Below are 15524 nucleotides of genomic sequence, written 5' to 3'. Positions count from 1 at the left end.
TTCCAAAAAGTATAATGACCAGAGGAAAATAAAAAGATGAATCCAATCAAAGTCCTCTTCCAAACCAGCATGAAAATCTGGTGGACAACCACAGAGGGCTTTAGAGTTGCTCAGTTCCTCTCTAAGCACTTTCCATCATTCATGCTGATTTTCATCTGTCCATGAAACAGGAAAGTAGTCTGTCCTTTCTGTCTTTGAGGATCTGAAACGTCAAGGATTCTGGAATGGGCCAGATATTCAAACATAGTCTGACTACTGAAGCTGCCCATGTACTTAACTTTTGTGATGGCCACAGTCTATATTCCAGATGAATACTTGGAAAAGCACACTGTGTTGCATTTTTATGACTCCAGAGATGAAAGAAGCATTAATGCTGTTCATTACTCAATTCTGAACAACAACAACCAAAAAAAAATGCCTTGCCCTGGATCTTTGCACCAGGAGAAGCAAAGACTGCCGGAGGGCAGAAAGAGAAAAGAATTACAAGGATGAAGGAGAAACACACGTGACTCAGGAACCTGCTGGTAGACTGTTCAGGAGACTCTGGGCTGTGGTAAAGCAGAAGGCATGAAGGAAGCAGAGGAACTGTGGGAAAAACATTCAGGAAGGGGTCATGAGTCGTTCCTGACAGCCCCCCACCCCAGCACCATGATATCCGTCAGAGTGAGTTATCAGAACTGACCATAACACTATGAGATACAACACACAACAGATGGGTGTGTCTCCAAGACGATTCCTTCCTCCTGTGAACACTTCTTTTTTCGGGTTTTATTTATTTTTATTACATGTGGTTTTGCCTGCTTGTATGCTGGTACTACATATACAGTGATTGAAGAGGGTAGAGTGAGCTTCGGATACACAGGAACTGGAATTACAGACGATTGAGAGTATCCTTGTGGGTGCTGGGAATTGAACCCTGATTCTCTGTTAGAGCACCCAGTAGTCTGAACTGCTGAGTCATCGCTCCAGCTCCACCAAGGCTTACTTGACTGTAAGATCTTTGTTTCTTCATCTTCCATTCTGGATTTCTCACAAATAAAATAAGTCCATGTAGTATTTTGTCTCAGCTTGAGTCACCATGTGTGCTAGATTAGGCAAAGAAAACGACTACAAAGAAAGATCCCAAGCACAGTCCACCAAAGAAAAAGAAAATGGGGCAAAAGCTTCTAGAGGTTTGGAGGAAACAAAGAAAAAGAACCTAAAACCAGAGGGAAAGGGAAAAGTAGAAGGGAGGATTTCAGTGCTGCCCAAGCAGGGATGGCTTTTACAGTGGACAACACCATCAATCCAGCACTTGGACTTACGAACAATTCAGCTAGTAAGGAGCTTAACGACTGCCTGGAGGAAATATCCAAGGGATCTATACAATATACTGCCATCATCAATCAAAGGGCTGACTCAATTAATTGAGCTTTATTTATACAGTAACAAATTACAAGCTCCCCCAGCAGGGATGGGCTGTCTAGTAAATCTCCTGACACTTGGCTCTCAGTGGAAGTTCACTGACTAGTTTGCCTGATTCTTGAAGCTGTGGATGCTCGATTTGGGGAATTCCTTCAATGGTGATAGGCTTGATTTACTCCCTGCTCTATACTTTAGGAGAAGGACATGAAAAATCTGCCTAAACTCAGCACTCAAGAGAACAAAATCCTAAACTAACAGTTAAAACTGGCAAGTTATGTAGCTTTATGCTGGATGCAGCTCACAATCAACTTGAACACTTTCCAAAGGCCATTGGAAACTGCATCCAGATAACCAACCTTGACTTGCAGAACAATGAACAAACAGACCTCCCACACCCAATATTCCTATCAAACCATCTTGGCCTGAGATACAATAGACTGTCAGGAATACCCAGATCATTAGCAAAGTGCTGTAAATCTAAGAATTTGAATTTAAAAAATAGCAATTTCTACACTAAAGAGTCTTGGTCTTCTAAAACTGAGTAGCCAGACCTTAGCTAGAAATCCCTTCCAACTATATCCAGTGGGTCCATCTGAGCTTTCCACAATTTATTCCCTTAACATAAATCCCAACTGAATCCAAGGATCTCATTTTGAAATCCTCTGGAGAGGTTAATCCTAAATTAATTAAGTTGAATATGAAGACCATCAGTTAACCTCACTTCTTTTAGATTTGGGAACTTGGACAGTTATGTCAGAACTGACTTTGGGCACTGACTGGCTCACCAAGTTCTCAGGGGATGTGTCTGAACTTGTCTTCCATGAGGTTCTAGTATTAACAAACAATTTTCCAAAGATGCTTCCCCGAAATCTTGGAAACCTTAGGAAATTAAGAGAATTGGGTCTATGGGAGAACAAGCCAGAGCCCTTGACCAATGAAATTGCTTATCTTAAGGATTCACTGAAATCGTTTTTGATATCAAGCAGTGCAGCAGTACTGATAACCTTATAGCTTGTACATCCTATCATCATCGGAGACGACCTGCTATTCATCTTCCTGAAAAACCTGGTACCCTGGAGAACCTGGAAGTACATTTGAATGACAAGTCCAACCTGCACAGCCTTCCCTTTGAGCTGGCTCTCCGCAGCAAGTTTTCAGTATTAAGTATTGAGTACTATCCCCTCAGTCACCTTCCACCTCAGATTGTTGCTGGTCTTCTTTTATTATTCAGTTCTTAAAGATGCAGGGGCTGCCAGGCATGGTGGCGCACGTCTTTAATCCCAGCACTCGGGAGGCAGAGGCAGGCGGATTTCTGAGTTCGAGGCCAGCCTGGTCTACAGAGTGAGTTCCAGGACAGCCAGGACTACACAGAGAAACCCTGTCTCGAAAAAAAACAAAAAAAAAAAACAACAAAAAAAAAAAAGATGCAGGGGCCATATTGGGTCATGACCTGAAACAAACTGCTGGTCCCACACACATGGTTCAAACTCAGACTGTGTAATCAGTCTTTCACATCTACATTATCTATTTATGTATATATTTACACATGGCAGATTTATAAATATATTTATAAATATAAATGTTTCTGCTAACAGAGGAATCAGCCATTTATATTTCTTTAATCGTTAAAATAATAGTTTATATCCCTCTCCCCCACCATGCACGTACATGCAGCACATATGTAGTTTCAGGCAGATCCCGAACAACTGGAGTGGGGGCTATCCCAAAAGCTGTTGCCTGTCTGTGAGATATGTTCTTCTACCTGAGTTGTCTTGTATGGCCTCAGTGGAAAAGGATGCACCCAGCCCCACAGAGACTTGATGTGCCACAGGTGGGGCCTCTACTCTTCCAGAGGAAAAGGTGGGGGAGGGTTAGGGGAAGAATTAGGGGCAGGGGTGACTGCAGTAAACAGGATATAAAGTGAATAAATAAAAATTTAAAGAAAATATCACATGTGAGTTTTCTTTGCTAAATTTTGATGTATGTTTTTCTATTGTATAATCTGATATTCCAATCTGTTTAAAATGTTGGCAGCAAACTATGAAGTTATTAAATTTAAGAGACTAAGTAGAACAGTTAGTTAGATATGTTTCTGTTAGAAAAATGGACCATTTTTTCTTGCAACCATTCACATACATTTTCTCCCTATCAATTGCCAGATCTTTATAATAGAATGGACTGGAAAGGTGGAATCTTTCCTTAACTTAGTATGAAACCTGCAATTTAAATTTTACATATGTTTACACCTGGCATAAACCCCTAGAATTTTTTTCCTTGTTTTGATTTGCTGTTTAATCCGTCAGATCTGAAGTTTAAATCCTCTCTTAAATATTTTGCAGCAGCTAGTTTAAACATTAAAAGACACTTGTTTGTTGAAACAACTGGCAAACTGAAAATACACATTCAGAAATGGAAAATTCCATTAATTTAATTATCAGATGAACGGTAGAACAAAATGTCTGAAGTGAATCTTCGGGATGGAGAATCGAGACCTTTCTTAACTCGCAGTGAAGAGGGCTTTTATTTTTTCCTTTCCTGGAAGTTGCAGATCCACAGAAATTTAACTTGAGAAATATGACAAATAAATTCCACTTACACACTCATTCTCTACATGTATCTACAAGTGTGTGCGTGTGTTATCAAAACCATGATAGGTAACTGTAATGACTACTCCCTATCCTTGTACAATGAGAAGGATGATCGCCTTTCTTTAAAGACTGCAGTATATGTGCGTTATTTAACTGTGTGCTATGGTTTTATACATTAACTCTCCTTGTGGATATCTTTCTGTTCTGGAGTATCTGCTGTGTCTAGACACAGTATCTTCACACTGTGCTCTATGGATGCTGAACTACATGCATTTTCCTCGTGTGTGGGGTACCGGCCACAAGCCATCCTGTGCAGTACCATTACTTTTAGAATCATCCTTCCTTTGTTGGTAGGTAGCTATACACTAGGAAAAGAGGCACATTGCATAGATGTCATTGGTAGTTCCATGGGAATTATATGTGAGGTAGGTGTACTGTTTGATACTATTTTACTTTTCTCACCACCTTTAGGATTAGCAAAACTGTAATTGTGTGTCCCTTATGAAGTACTCTTATTTTTGGAGATAGTATTTGTTTAAGTCACTTTTGTATATTTTATTGAGGAAACTCACAGAGCAACTATTTCCTAGATACCACACTAAAATAAACTTCTCATATGATGAATAATTATTACATATAACCACATGATTCTGCTTGGGTTAGTTTGTTTGGTTGGTTGGTTGGCTGTTTGATTGGTTGGCTGTTTGGTTGGTTGTTTGACTGGTTGGTTGGTTTGTTGGTTGGTTGACTGGTTGGCTGGCTGGCTGGCAGGCTGGCTGGCTGGCTGGCTGGTTGGTTGGTTGGTTGGCTGGTTGGTTGGTTGTCTGGATGGATAGTTTGTACCACTGCTCTATTTTGTTGGGCATTGTATTTTAAACAATTTTTAAAAATTAAAACCATGATGTCAACATAAAAATCTGGACTTTTGCTTTTCCTGGCACTAAATCTCATTACTGGGTTTGAGGTAAAATCTGTATTTATAATTAGCAAATGTGTAAGAATCAACTAAGAAATGAAAGGCAAAGATAGAAAACATTATAGTGCTTGAATGTGTGATAAAAAATATTACAGATGTTCATTGTATTTTCACAAGTAATATACTTTCTTCTGTGGTTTATCAGTTTAAAATAGTTTATAAAAATTTTATTTTTTTATAGTTCTACGGAAACTTATATATATGTGTGTGTGATTTTAAAATAAATTTCATATCCAAGTATATTTATACATTAAGAAACCTTAATTTTAGAGGATTTTAGAGGAAGTGGTCTAGTATTTTTTCTTGAAGAAACATAGTTTTCCAAAATGAAATTATATAAAAATTGTAACGATTTGGATCCCTTAAATTTCTGTGTATTTAATGCTTAAAATTTACAAAAAACACAGATGTTCCTCTCACATTTATACTTCAATATGCATATGTTTATTTTGTTTTCTTTCTTATGACCAAAATGAGAAAGAAAATTCCTTTAGGTCAAGATACAATTTTATTAGTACAGAAATAATAATATACAAAAGTATACAACTTGAGGATTCTTATTTTATTTTAGCCTTTGTACATTTGGGGGACAAGATTTTGTACTGTGCCTCAGGAGAGCCTAGACCCCATTGCAGACACAGGCTGGCCTTGAAACTCTCAACAATTCTGCCTTGGCCTACCGTGCTCAGCTGGTTCTAGCTGGGTTTGGCCCTTGTAAACTAATTTATACAAGGTCTCTGGGAGCTCAGATTAGCCTCAAGCTGAGAATGACCTTGAACTCTTGTAGTTCCTGCCCCCACCTCTCAAGGGCTGGGACTTCAGGCCAGGCTAACATGCCCAATTTATGTGGTTCTGAGGATCCAACCCAGGGGAAACACTCTACCAACTAAGCTACATCCTCAGCTATCTCTGATAAATAATCATTAAACAAATGAAAATTTATTGGAAATGCATCCCGTGAAATATATACTTTATTAGACAAAGGTGTATCTCCTAGCAAAAACTACTTTCTATTTTTTTTTAATATAACAACTAAATATAACAAGTATTAAAAGGTGGACTGATAACATTACCTTAAGGACGTTCTCAGTCCATTTAAATGACTAATGAGGAGTATATATTTGAAAGTGCACAATGCTAGCTGGAATTCAAGCAAGTAACTACAAGCAAACCAGTTTCAGTAAAGTGTGTATTGAAGCTGAAGGCCTAGAACTGAAAAATTACTTTTTAAGCTAATCACTTACTCCCAAGGGTAGGGATTATTTTTTGAAGCCCATAATCACATGTCAATGTCTACACCTATCTGTAACAAAACACTAATGTCTCTTTTTAGGGAACAACAAATAGCAACAGGCCTAGGAAATCTGCTCTCTTCTGCCAGCACTGCAGTGACCACTGCCCAGCCACACTACATAGCCGGCCTCACTGGGCAGAACATTGATGAGGGGAGTGAAAGTTTAGCTTCTTTCGAAAGAGGAAGGGTCTACCCACAGGTTGCAATAATGACTTGAAACTCTCAGAGGTACTGAGGATTAAGGTTACAGAAGAGGGAACAGCCGAACCCCTCCAAAAGCAAAGTCTAGAAAATCCGGTCGCGCTTGGTACTATAGAAAAAGAAAAGTTTAGGAGGCACTGAACGTACATCTCAATTTTTTTTTTCATAAGCAACTTAAAAGACAAGATATGGTGGTAAAAAGATAACTAGAAAAACTACTTAAGTTGGGGATAAATCACAAAAGGTAAATGGAACAAGACATGGTCTTTTGCTCCTCCACTCTATAAACAAAATCTAGAAAGCACAAACACTTCACACCACCGCCTGGACAAGGACGTTTCTTGAGGCTCTGGACCAGACTCCAGCTCGCGGTTCTCCCCTGGGCGCAGGGCCCCGCCCAGCCCTAGCTTCTAGCACCTTACGGTGTCCCGGCGTCGCCTGGTACCAGAGGTCACTGCCAGGGCCACAGGGTGAACTCCGCATGGTGATGCGGCCCGCGGGGTCGCCACAGCTCGCGAGGACTTACCGCCCCTCCGTATCCCGGGTAGGCCATGACCAGGCGATCGAAAGTAACGCGTCACCAGTAAGTCAGCGTCAGCGCGGCTTAGAGCGGGGAAAGCGCAAGTGCGTGCGACAGGTGCGGAAGGTCCGAGCGCAGTGCCGCGCACCTCCGCTCCGGTGAGCCGGCTCTGCCTGGAGTCCCGCCCCCGACCACAGGCCCACCCCTGCCAGAGCAAGCCCCGCCCATCTCACCTGTGATTGGCTGCAGCCTGTCTCCTGGATTCCAGTCCATCTCTCTTACTGGTTCTTTCGAGTTCTTACCAGAAGCCTCCTCCACAGTTATTTCCCCACCCTCCAAGGAGAGCTTCTCCAGGCCATCAACTCCTAGAGTTACTTTTCTCAGTAGAAACCCCAAACCCACCAGGTGATGACTTCTTGTAGCCTATCCGTATTTCCTTTGGACCAGATAATTGTAACTTTGTAGTTACTCACGGTTCTGTGTCGTGTGGATGCAGGATCAGAGTTTCAAAACCATGACCACCATAGCTATTGCCTGCCACACTTGATACCTAATGTGAGAAAGGCTATTTGTAGTTTTATAGATAAATGGTGGCCACAGTTGCCAAAAATAGCAAATAAAAATACAGGATATCTATTGAATTTGATTTTTGAAGAGATTTTTAAAATCTGTATGTCCCAAATACTGAACAAAAAATACATCTGCTTTTTAGAATATTGTTTACATTGCTTACATGGTGTCCTCCATAGTATTTAGTAACTTTACCAGTGATTCAACTTTTGAGAAAACTATTAATACATGATTATATCTGATTATAAACATCAAGAGAACATCTTGGTTTTTATCATTTTGCAAAAAGGAAGGACAAGCCTGCTTTTCTCTGAAATTCCTGAATTTTGTTTCTCCAAGTCTAGAATTCAGAAGAAGAGGGAAGCTTTGGAATTAACTTATAAACAAAAGGGATACCATTTTGATTTCTTTATGAAAAAGAAAAGAGCTAATATTAAAAACTAAGCCCATCAACAACTGTTAAGTATTGACAGAGGAAATCAGCCTTGCAGCCCTGAGTAATTTAACAATCGCTCTGCTGTACTACAGCCGGAAGAACGTGTTGAACCTTGTGAAACAATTTTATCAGAAGAGGCAGAAAGATGCAAGTTGCTAGTATCCACCCTACTATTGAGAAAGTGGCAGTTTCTGCAGCAGTAGCTATTTCTTTAGCTAATATTGGGATCTATTCAAAGAGAAGTAGAATAAAAACCTGCTTGATAAAATAAATGAGAGTGTGACTCAGTAGGTAGCAGGTGATTCTCTTAGCAGAAGAAATCCATGCAAAGCTGTATTCTAATTGACAAACTGCATATGCAAAGTGCTTAGGAAGTGTTGTCTGTAATTGCGACACTAATCCAAATTTAAGATTAGAATTTTTCTGTACTTTCTTTTTATCAAAACAGGTTCTCTGAAGCATTGCCTTTCTGTACCCTGGGAATCAGATCTCCATAGATTCATTTCATGTCTACATGTCCACTTTCGAAGATGGTATTTTCCCTCCAGAACAAACTTTGTACTCCTTTGCTAACAGCTCTTTTAAAGAAACTAAACTTACCTAAACACAGGCTTCCTTCAGTTTGATAGCAAACCCAGTGCTTACGTAATTGAGTGCTCTCAGGGACTCTCCCACTGGCCCAAGGGAGCTTTGCCCAGGCCTCTATTGTACTTTCAGTAATGAAGCCCTTTGTTTCTGACCCAAGAATCCATGCCTCTGCCAACTTGTATGAAAACTGGCAAGCTTGTTGTTAGCTTGCAAGTAGGACAAAATACCAAATACTGACAATGTATCTTCCTTGGAGAAAAGGAGGTAGAGGTAGATACCGAAAGGATTTTCAAATCCACAGCCTATGGCAGGCTTTCTAAATCCAAAATTTAAAGTACAAATTTTGCAGTATTATAAACTGTGTTTTGAAAAATTCACTTTAGCCCACAGATGTTTTTAAATAGTAATAACTTGTCTTTATGATTCAGTTAGCATTGAATAGGCAATAGTATCTTATGAAGACTATTTCATATTATTATGGAATACTCCATATTAATGTGGAATAACATGTATAATATTATGAAAACTATTCCATATTGTTTGGTAACTTTACTAAGTATACATATGCACTAAATATACATATGTGTGCATGTATGTGCCTTAAATCATAAGCTGTTCATTATTCAGCAACATGGCTTTCTGTGTTGACTGAACACCAGGTAACAGACACTGTAAGTTGTAAAGTGTTATTCTTCAATACAGGACTGCATCAGGCATGTGCTGTCATTTTTCTTACTAGAGTGAAAAGTAAGGTTGTTTGTTATTTCAAATAACCACAGCTGCACAGCTGGTATCAGAGATGAAGGCAGAATTCACACAGTTTGCTTGTATATGGTCTCAATTTTTCCTTCCCTCTCCACCTCCAACTATAAAATTTCAAAATATTATAAGAATTATTTACATTGCTAAAAATAAAATATTTAAAGAATATAAAGAATGACAGTAGGTAAATTAACTAGGCAAACAGAAGAGAAAGCATCTTGCTTTGACCAAGAAAAATCAGTCCCCAAATAATAATGTAACCATTTCTCTAATACAGGAGACATATTTTCTGGTGGCGATGAAGTTTATATGATTACAACAACCTGATTGAGCCTGTAATCCCAACCCCAGTGAGATAGAGATAGAATGATTCCCAGGGCTGCTTGGTGGGCTAGCCAAGTATAGTAAGCAAGCTCCAGGCCAGTGTTAAACTCTGCTTCAAAATAAAAGGAGACACAGACTGAGAAAGAACACCTAGGTTGTCCTCTGGCTTCTACATGCACAACTACACCCCTACCAATCTCTCTCCCTCTCCCTCCCCCCCCCCTCTCTCACACATACACACACACACACACACACACACACACACACACACACACACACACACACACAGAGGGGGGTGGAGCGAGGAGGGGTTTTTTAATTTCCTGCACTAAAGATTGAAGAAGGAGCCATTTATTTTAGATGGGACCAAGTCAATCATAAATACTGAGATTATCAGGTCTGAGCATCTGTGAGAACAAATATATACTGTGTCAGGTATACTGTTGAATTTATACCACTAAGAGTTACAGTTTAGCTGATAACATTACAGTGATAGCCCCTTAATAAACTATATATTCTCTTCAGATACAGAACCTATGAGAAGAAGCAAAAAACTCTTATTTTTAAGGATAGAGGACTACCCTAAAATGGCCCTAAAATGAAAATGAGCTGTTATAATTTTATAATAGAAATGAAAGTGATCTGCAAAATTAATGACATTTTTGGCATTATTGCCCATAAAAATAACCAATAAGGGAGACAGCACTATGAGTTAGTAGAGCATAGCCTATCATATATGTAAGCTTATCAAATATATAAAGTAATTCTGTGAGCCTTTAAATCTATGTAGCACTTGAGAGATTACACACTCAGCAGCTCTGTCAGCCCAGCTTCTTTGGAAAGGCTCCAGCCTTAGTGGATAAAACAATAGAAATTTATTTCTCTTTGTTCTGGAATTCGGCATTTTCAGATCAAGATGCTCTGGGGACAATGATTTGTGGTGGATTGATCCTTGGTTACAGCAGCCGCTTTCTGTGTCCTCTAGGGGGAGGTGTTGATACTAAAGTCTGGTTCCCTAATTGGTTCTTCATTTGTTCAATAAAGGAGTCTGGGAGGAAGGGACAGGTGGGACTTCCGGGTCCCAGGACAGTAAAAGAGACGCAGGAAAAGGGGTGGGAGACCTTTTCTGGGCAGGCGTTGGTAGGAGAGGCATGAAGCAATGATGTAACATTTCAAGAAAGCTAGAACCAGCGGCCTCCACCACTGAGTATAGCCAAGGAGGTCGGTGGAGGCTGGCTGATACAACCTAACTGATAAGTTTAGAGCAGGAGATTCTGTACCCAGTAATTGTGCTAACTGGCAAGTTCTAAATAATGCTGTCTGAGTGTTTTTCATCAGTGGAGCAGAGGAAGAGGGAGGGGAGAGGGGAGGAGGGAGAAGAAGAGGGGAGGGGGAGAGGAGGGAGAGGGGAGAGGGGAGAGAGGTACCAGAGCTCCAGCAAGCCGCAGTCCTGGGCAAAACCTTGGTGTGTTTTTAAAACTACACGTTACAGTGTCCTAACATCATGCTTATTTGGTGAAAGAGTGGAGAGAGAAGAAAAAAAAAAGTCTGTAAATCCTCTTCTTATGACAGTAGTAACCCAACAGGAGGACCAAACCCTCATTGAAACAACTAAATAATTACCCCTAAAGACTCAGTCTCCAATATTACATTAGAGCTTAAGACATAAATATATGAATTTGAAAGGGCATACGTTTAAATCTGTAGCATATAAAATCTGAAGGTTGAGGAAGAAGCTGTTAGTGGTAATGTCTACTGTTAAATTGTCACCTTGGATCCACTGTGCTATATTTATTTATTTATTTATTTATTTATTTATTTATTTATTTATTTACATTTTGCTAAAGTGCATGGATTTCTTAAAAATGTATGTATGTATATACATATATACATAGATATACACATAGATATACATATATACATACAATTATGCATACTTTCTAGAGAAATTAATCTGTATATTTTTGTACTGTTGGAAAATACAAACAACAGTGTAAAATGAAGCCACTCAGTTACAATTTTATCATAATTTTACAGTAGCTCATTTTCAGCGGCTAAATGAAGGTTATTGTCTACAATTGAAGATAGAAAGGGAAAAAACAACAATCAACAACAACAACAAAAAAACACCAACCCCCAAAACCCAAGTTCTATTTGCCATTTATTATACCAACCAGCCACTTGAAAAACTGACCTTTCTCAAGCTAAGCTTTCAACAACCATTTCCAGCTTCTAATTCTAGTAATATTAAGTACTGTGTTGGCAGAAGCACAAACTTTAAACCAATTTAGCAAATCGTGCACATATGAGAAGTGTCAACAGGGCTCTTCACAAGGCTTCTGAATACACACATCTTGCCTTGGTTATTTAGCCCTGTTAAGCAAATTGGATTCAATGCAAACTCTTGAGAAATATTGATCACAATATGTGTACACTACTAAGGCTCAGCATGAGTTATAACACCATAATTAGTAACCCTTGGAAAACGATCTGCTACTTGGCTAGACTGGAAACATGGCTGTGGTAACTTTTAACTCCAAGTACACACTTGGGAGAATAGATTGTACACAGATGCTGTTATGGTTTGTATATGCTTGGCCCAGGGAATCGCACTATTAGAAAGTATGGCCCTGTTTGAGTAGGTATGGCCTTGTTAGAGTAGGTGTGTCACTGTAGGTGTGGGCTTTAAGACCCTCATCCTAGCTGCCTAGAACCCAGTCTTCCACTAGCAACCTTCAGATGAAGATGTAGAACTCTCAGCTCTGCCTACACCATGCTTGCCTGGACACTACTGTGCTCCTACTTTGATGATAATGCACTGAACCTCTGAACCTATAAGTCAGCCCCAATTAAATGTTGTCCTTAAGAAGACTTGCACAGGTCATGATGTCTGCTCACAGCAGTAAAACCCTAAGACAGAAGCCGTAGTTTCCTCCACTTGCAAAGCTGAGTCAATAGAATCATGAAAGCTAAACGTATTGTTTCCAATGTTAATTTATGATCATCTGTTAGTAATTTGATTCCATATAATTAAATAACTCCATGCACCTATACAAAAACATTAAAAATAGTATCAGAAAAAAAATGTTCTGATTGTTAAATAGATTATAGACCAGGTAAAAATCTTCAAGTGTCATACATGGGTATGTGAAATAAGATCACTCCTACTTTATACAAGCATTAATGGGAATAGCCAGGAAGTAAGAATGAATTCCAATTCGCCTATTAATATAGCATTCAGTGCCCATTATAGCTTGTGTGCTTTATCATGTTTGACCTTTACAACTGTCTTATGAAATGAACACTCCTAGTGACATTGTAGAGAGAAACTGGGATGTTAATAAGTGGCTTGCCGAGGAAGACACAGATCAGAACTGTTAACCAAAGGCTTGGTTTGGTTTGGTTTTAACAAGACATGGCCTGATTATTCCTCATGTGAAGAAAATGAGAGCCCACAGAACTTATGAGGTTTCAGATAGCTAAGTGGAGTGTCCCATTCTTAGATCTTTTAAAGAGACTTAAAATATGATAATGGAGTGATAAGATACTTAATTGTTCAAATTACCCAAAATTAAAATTTGAAACTAAATAAAAAGAAAAAAAAAACCTAGGTTTTTCTCTTCATGAATGTAGGATTATGTACTGATATAGTGAAGGAGCCAGGTTCATAGCTGGTGCCAGGATCCCAAGGGGTAGCAATAAAATGGCAACCAACATACACTGAATTTAGTTTACCTTGGACATTTGCTTTGCTTTCTGGCCTCTAACCATGAGGCTCAGCTGCTATCCCTTCTACCAGAACAAAATCTATGGCAACCACATTAAGGGACTGTAATGAAGTTTTGATTATGAAGGTATTTACAAAAATAAGATACATAGTAAGAAATAGGGCAACATCTTGTTCCAAGCATCATTAAATCACTTTCATCCTTGGGATGAAGAGATAAGGCAAGACCAGGATGCAGTTACTGAAACGTGGGTTAGAGATTCAGCGTGAAGAGGGCACACTGACTGGTGACCTTCAGTCTCTCAATGCAAAACCTAAACCTATGAACTATAGTTAACAGAATACTCAGATCTTTTTCTATTCCTTGACTCTGATCCTTCGGTCAATGATTTGTAATCAGAAGCCAGGTGAACAAGAAATTCATAGAAACAGCTAATCAGAGTCAGCTTCCTAGACACAAAACAATGCAGAGGATGACAGAGTAAACCTTCAGGGGTAACCAGACCTCATCAAATGACAAAGAAAAACAGCTTCTAAAATGCAACATGCTACCCCAGCAGATTATTATGTAAGGATGGAATAAATGGGTGGAGAACCCAGGTAAATTACAAAGGTAAGCACTTATGGAATATCGAACTGTGCATCTGGTTGGTTTTGTTTTTTTTTTTTTTAATGTGTCCGTCTGGTTTTAATTAAATATAAATACATGATTTGAGCAAACAGGTTATATATTGGTGTGAGAGACAGAGAGTTGAGAGAGAGACAGAGACAGAGAATATGAATTCAACACTTATTTCAACCAACAAGATTACAGTAAAGACTTGGTTCATCCATTACATGGGAAACTATGAGTGCAGGAGAAACAGAGAGAAAGAAAGGGAAGAGAAAAAGATCTTGCCGAGCAACAGAACATACATGTAAGAGTATGCCTATAAAGTGTCTAGTAAAACCAAACTGGGGGATATCAGAAAGTACACTTACATGAAAAGAAGATACAAATGTGTGTTATAATGGGAAGATGTGAAAAAGATATAAAGGTAAGAAATACTAAACACTTATAAGACAATTTTCCATATAAACTATCTTTCTGAACATTATTTTAGATGAGTATTGGGTGACTTAGGAAAGAAACAAGATGGAAACCAGTTTCTCAAATGATATGTTAGCCACACCACACAGAAAATAACTTGGTACCTGTTGTGTCCGGCCAGCAGATCACAGGTCTGGGTTCTAGCCTGGAAAGGCATTTTGGAAACCTGGAAGAGAAGAGGGGCTAGGCACCAAGACAAGGCTCTGCTCAACGTTCAATTTTAATGTCAGCAAACGTGCTTTATAAAGAAGAGGGGACGCCCATCCCTGGCCAAGCAAGTTCCTTTGAAGTAGATAGGTCAGCCTTTTAGTGGGAACTCTGAAGATCGCAGTTCGGTGTTATCTCTGGAAAATTCTTGGAAGAGAACCGGTGCGGCCTCAGGCAGGTTGGGCCTCGGGCAGGTAGTGGCACATCAAAGGAGCAGCACAGCAGGTGGCTCTGCTTAAGCGGCGGATGGTCACAGCCAGCCTTGCTAGGCTGGAAGGAGGCAACAGGTACCAATGCCTTGGTGGCTGTATTCTTTCTTTGCTGATTATTTTAGATCCTTCTCAATAATTATTTCGTCAATTCACTTCCACTCTGATAGCAAGAGAATGTGTCCATTGGTTTTCTCAGCAGTTCCTATATAACTCTGGAAGGAACATTGCAACTACTTAAGAGACTTGACCCCTGAGCACAGGCTCAGCTGCTGGGTATGAAACATTGGTGTCCATTATGCAACTTCCTTAAATCTAAGCTTGTCCTTTTGCCAAATGAGGATAACTGCTATCAGGAGACTAGCTAGTCCCTTTCATGACAAAAACAAAACAAAACAAAACAAAAACAAAAACAAAACAAAAAAAACCAAAACAGCTTTGTGTGTATAAACAAGCAAATTTAATAACTCATGTAAACCAGGTCCCAACACTGGCTTCTGACTCGGGATTTATTTGTCATATCAGTGGTTGTCCCTAGATGAATGTTACTCCAGATGTCCCTGCTGCCTCTCTTCAGTGGACAGGAGAGAGGGTCCTTTCCACAATCCTCTCTCACCTTTTGATTGAG

The 15524-nt window shown here is 39.4% G+C and overlaps 1 protein-coding gene and 1 pseudogene across 1 annotated transcript in view; one reads left to right on the top strand and one right to left on the bottom strand.

Annotated features, from left to right (window-relative positions):
* The window catches only part of Gca (grancalcin), a 29783-nt gene extending 22661 nt beyond the window's left edge, over window positions 1-7122 (bottom strand). The window contains exon 1 of the mRNA NM_145523.3: window positions 6990-7122. Coding sequence (NP_663498.1) covers window positions 6990-7016 — 27 coding nt within the window. The 5' untranslated portion in view covers window positions 7017-7122. The remainder of the gene's footprint in view (window positions 1-6989) is intronic.
* Gm13590 (predicted gene 13590) lies at window positions 1079-2653 on the top strand (annotated as a pseudogene).
* Window positions 7123-15524: the final 8402 nt, after the last annotated feature.

The sequence above is a fragment of the Mus musculus genome, chromosome 2 (assembly GCF_000001635.26).
Source record: "Mus musculus strain C57BL/6J chromosome 2, GRCm38.p6 C57BL/6J".
In the NCBI taxonomy this organism is placed as follows: Eukaryota; Metazoa; Chordata; class Mammalia; order Rodentia; family Muridae; genus Mus; species Mus musculus.
The sequence above is the reverse complement of the archived record's forward strand: the minus strand, read 5'-3'. Positions and strand labels throughout refer to the sequence as shown.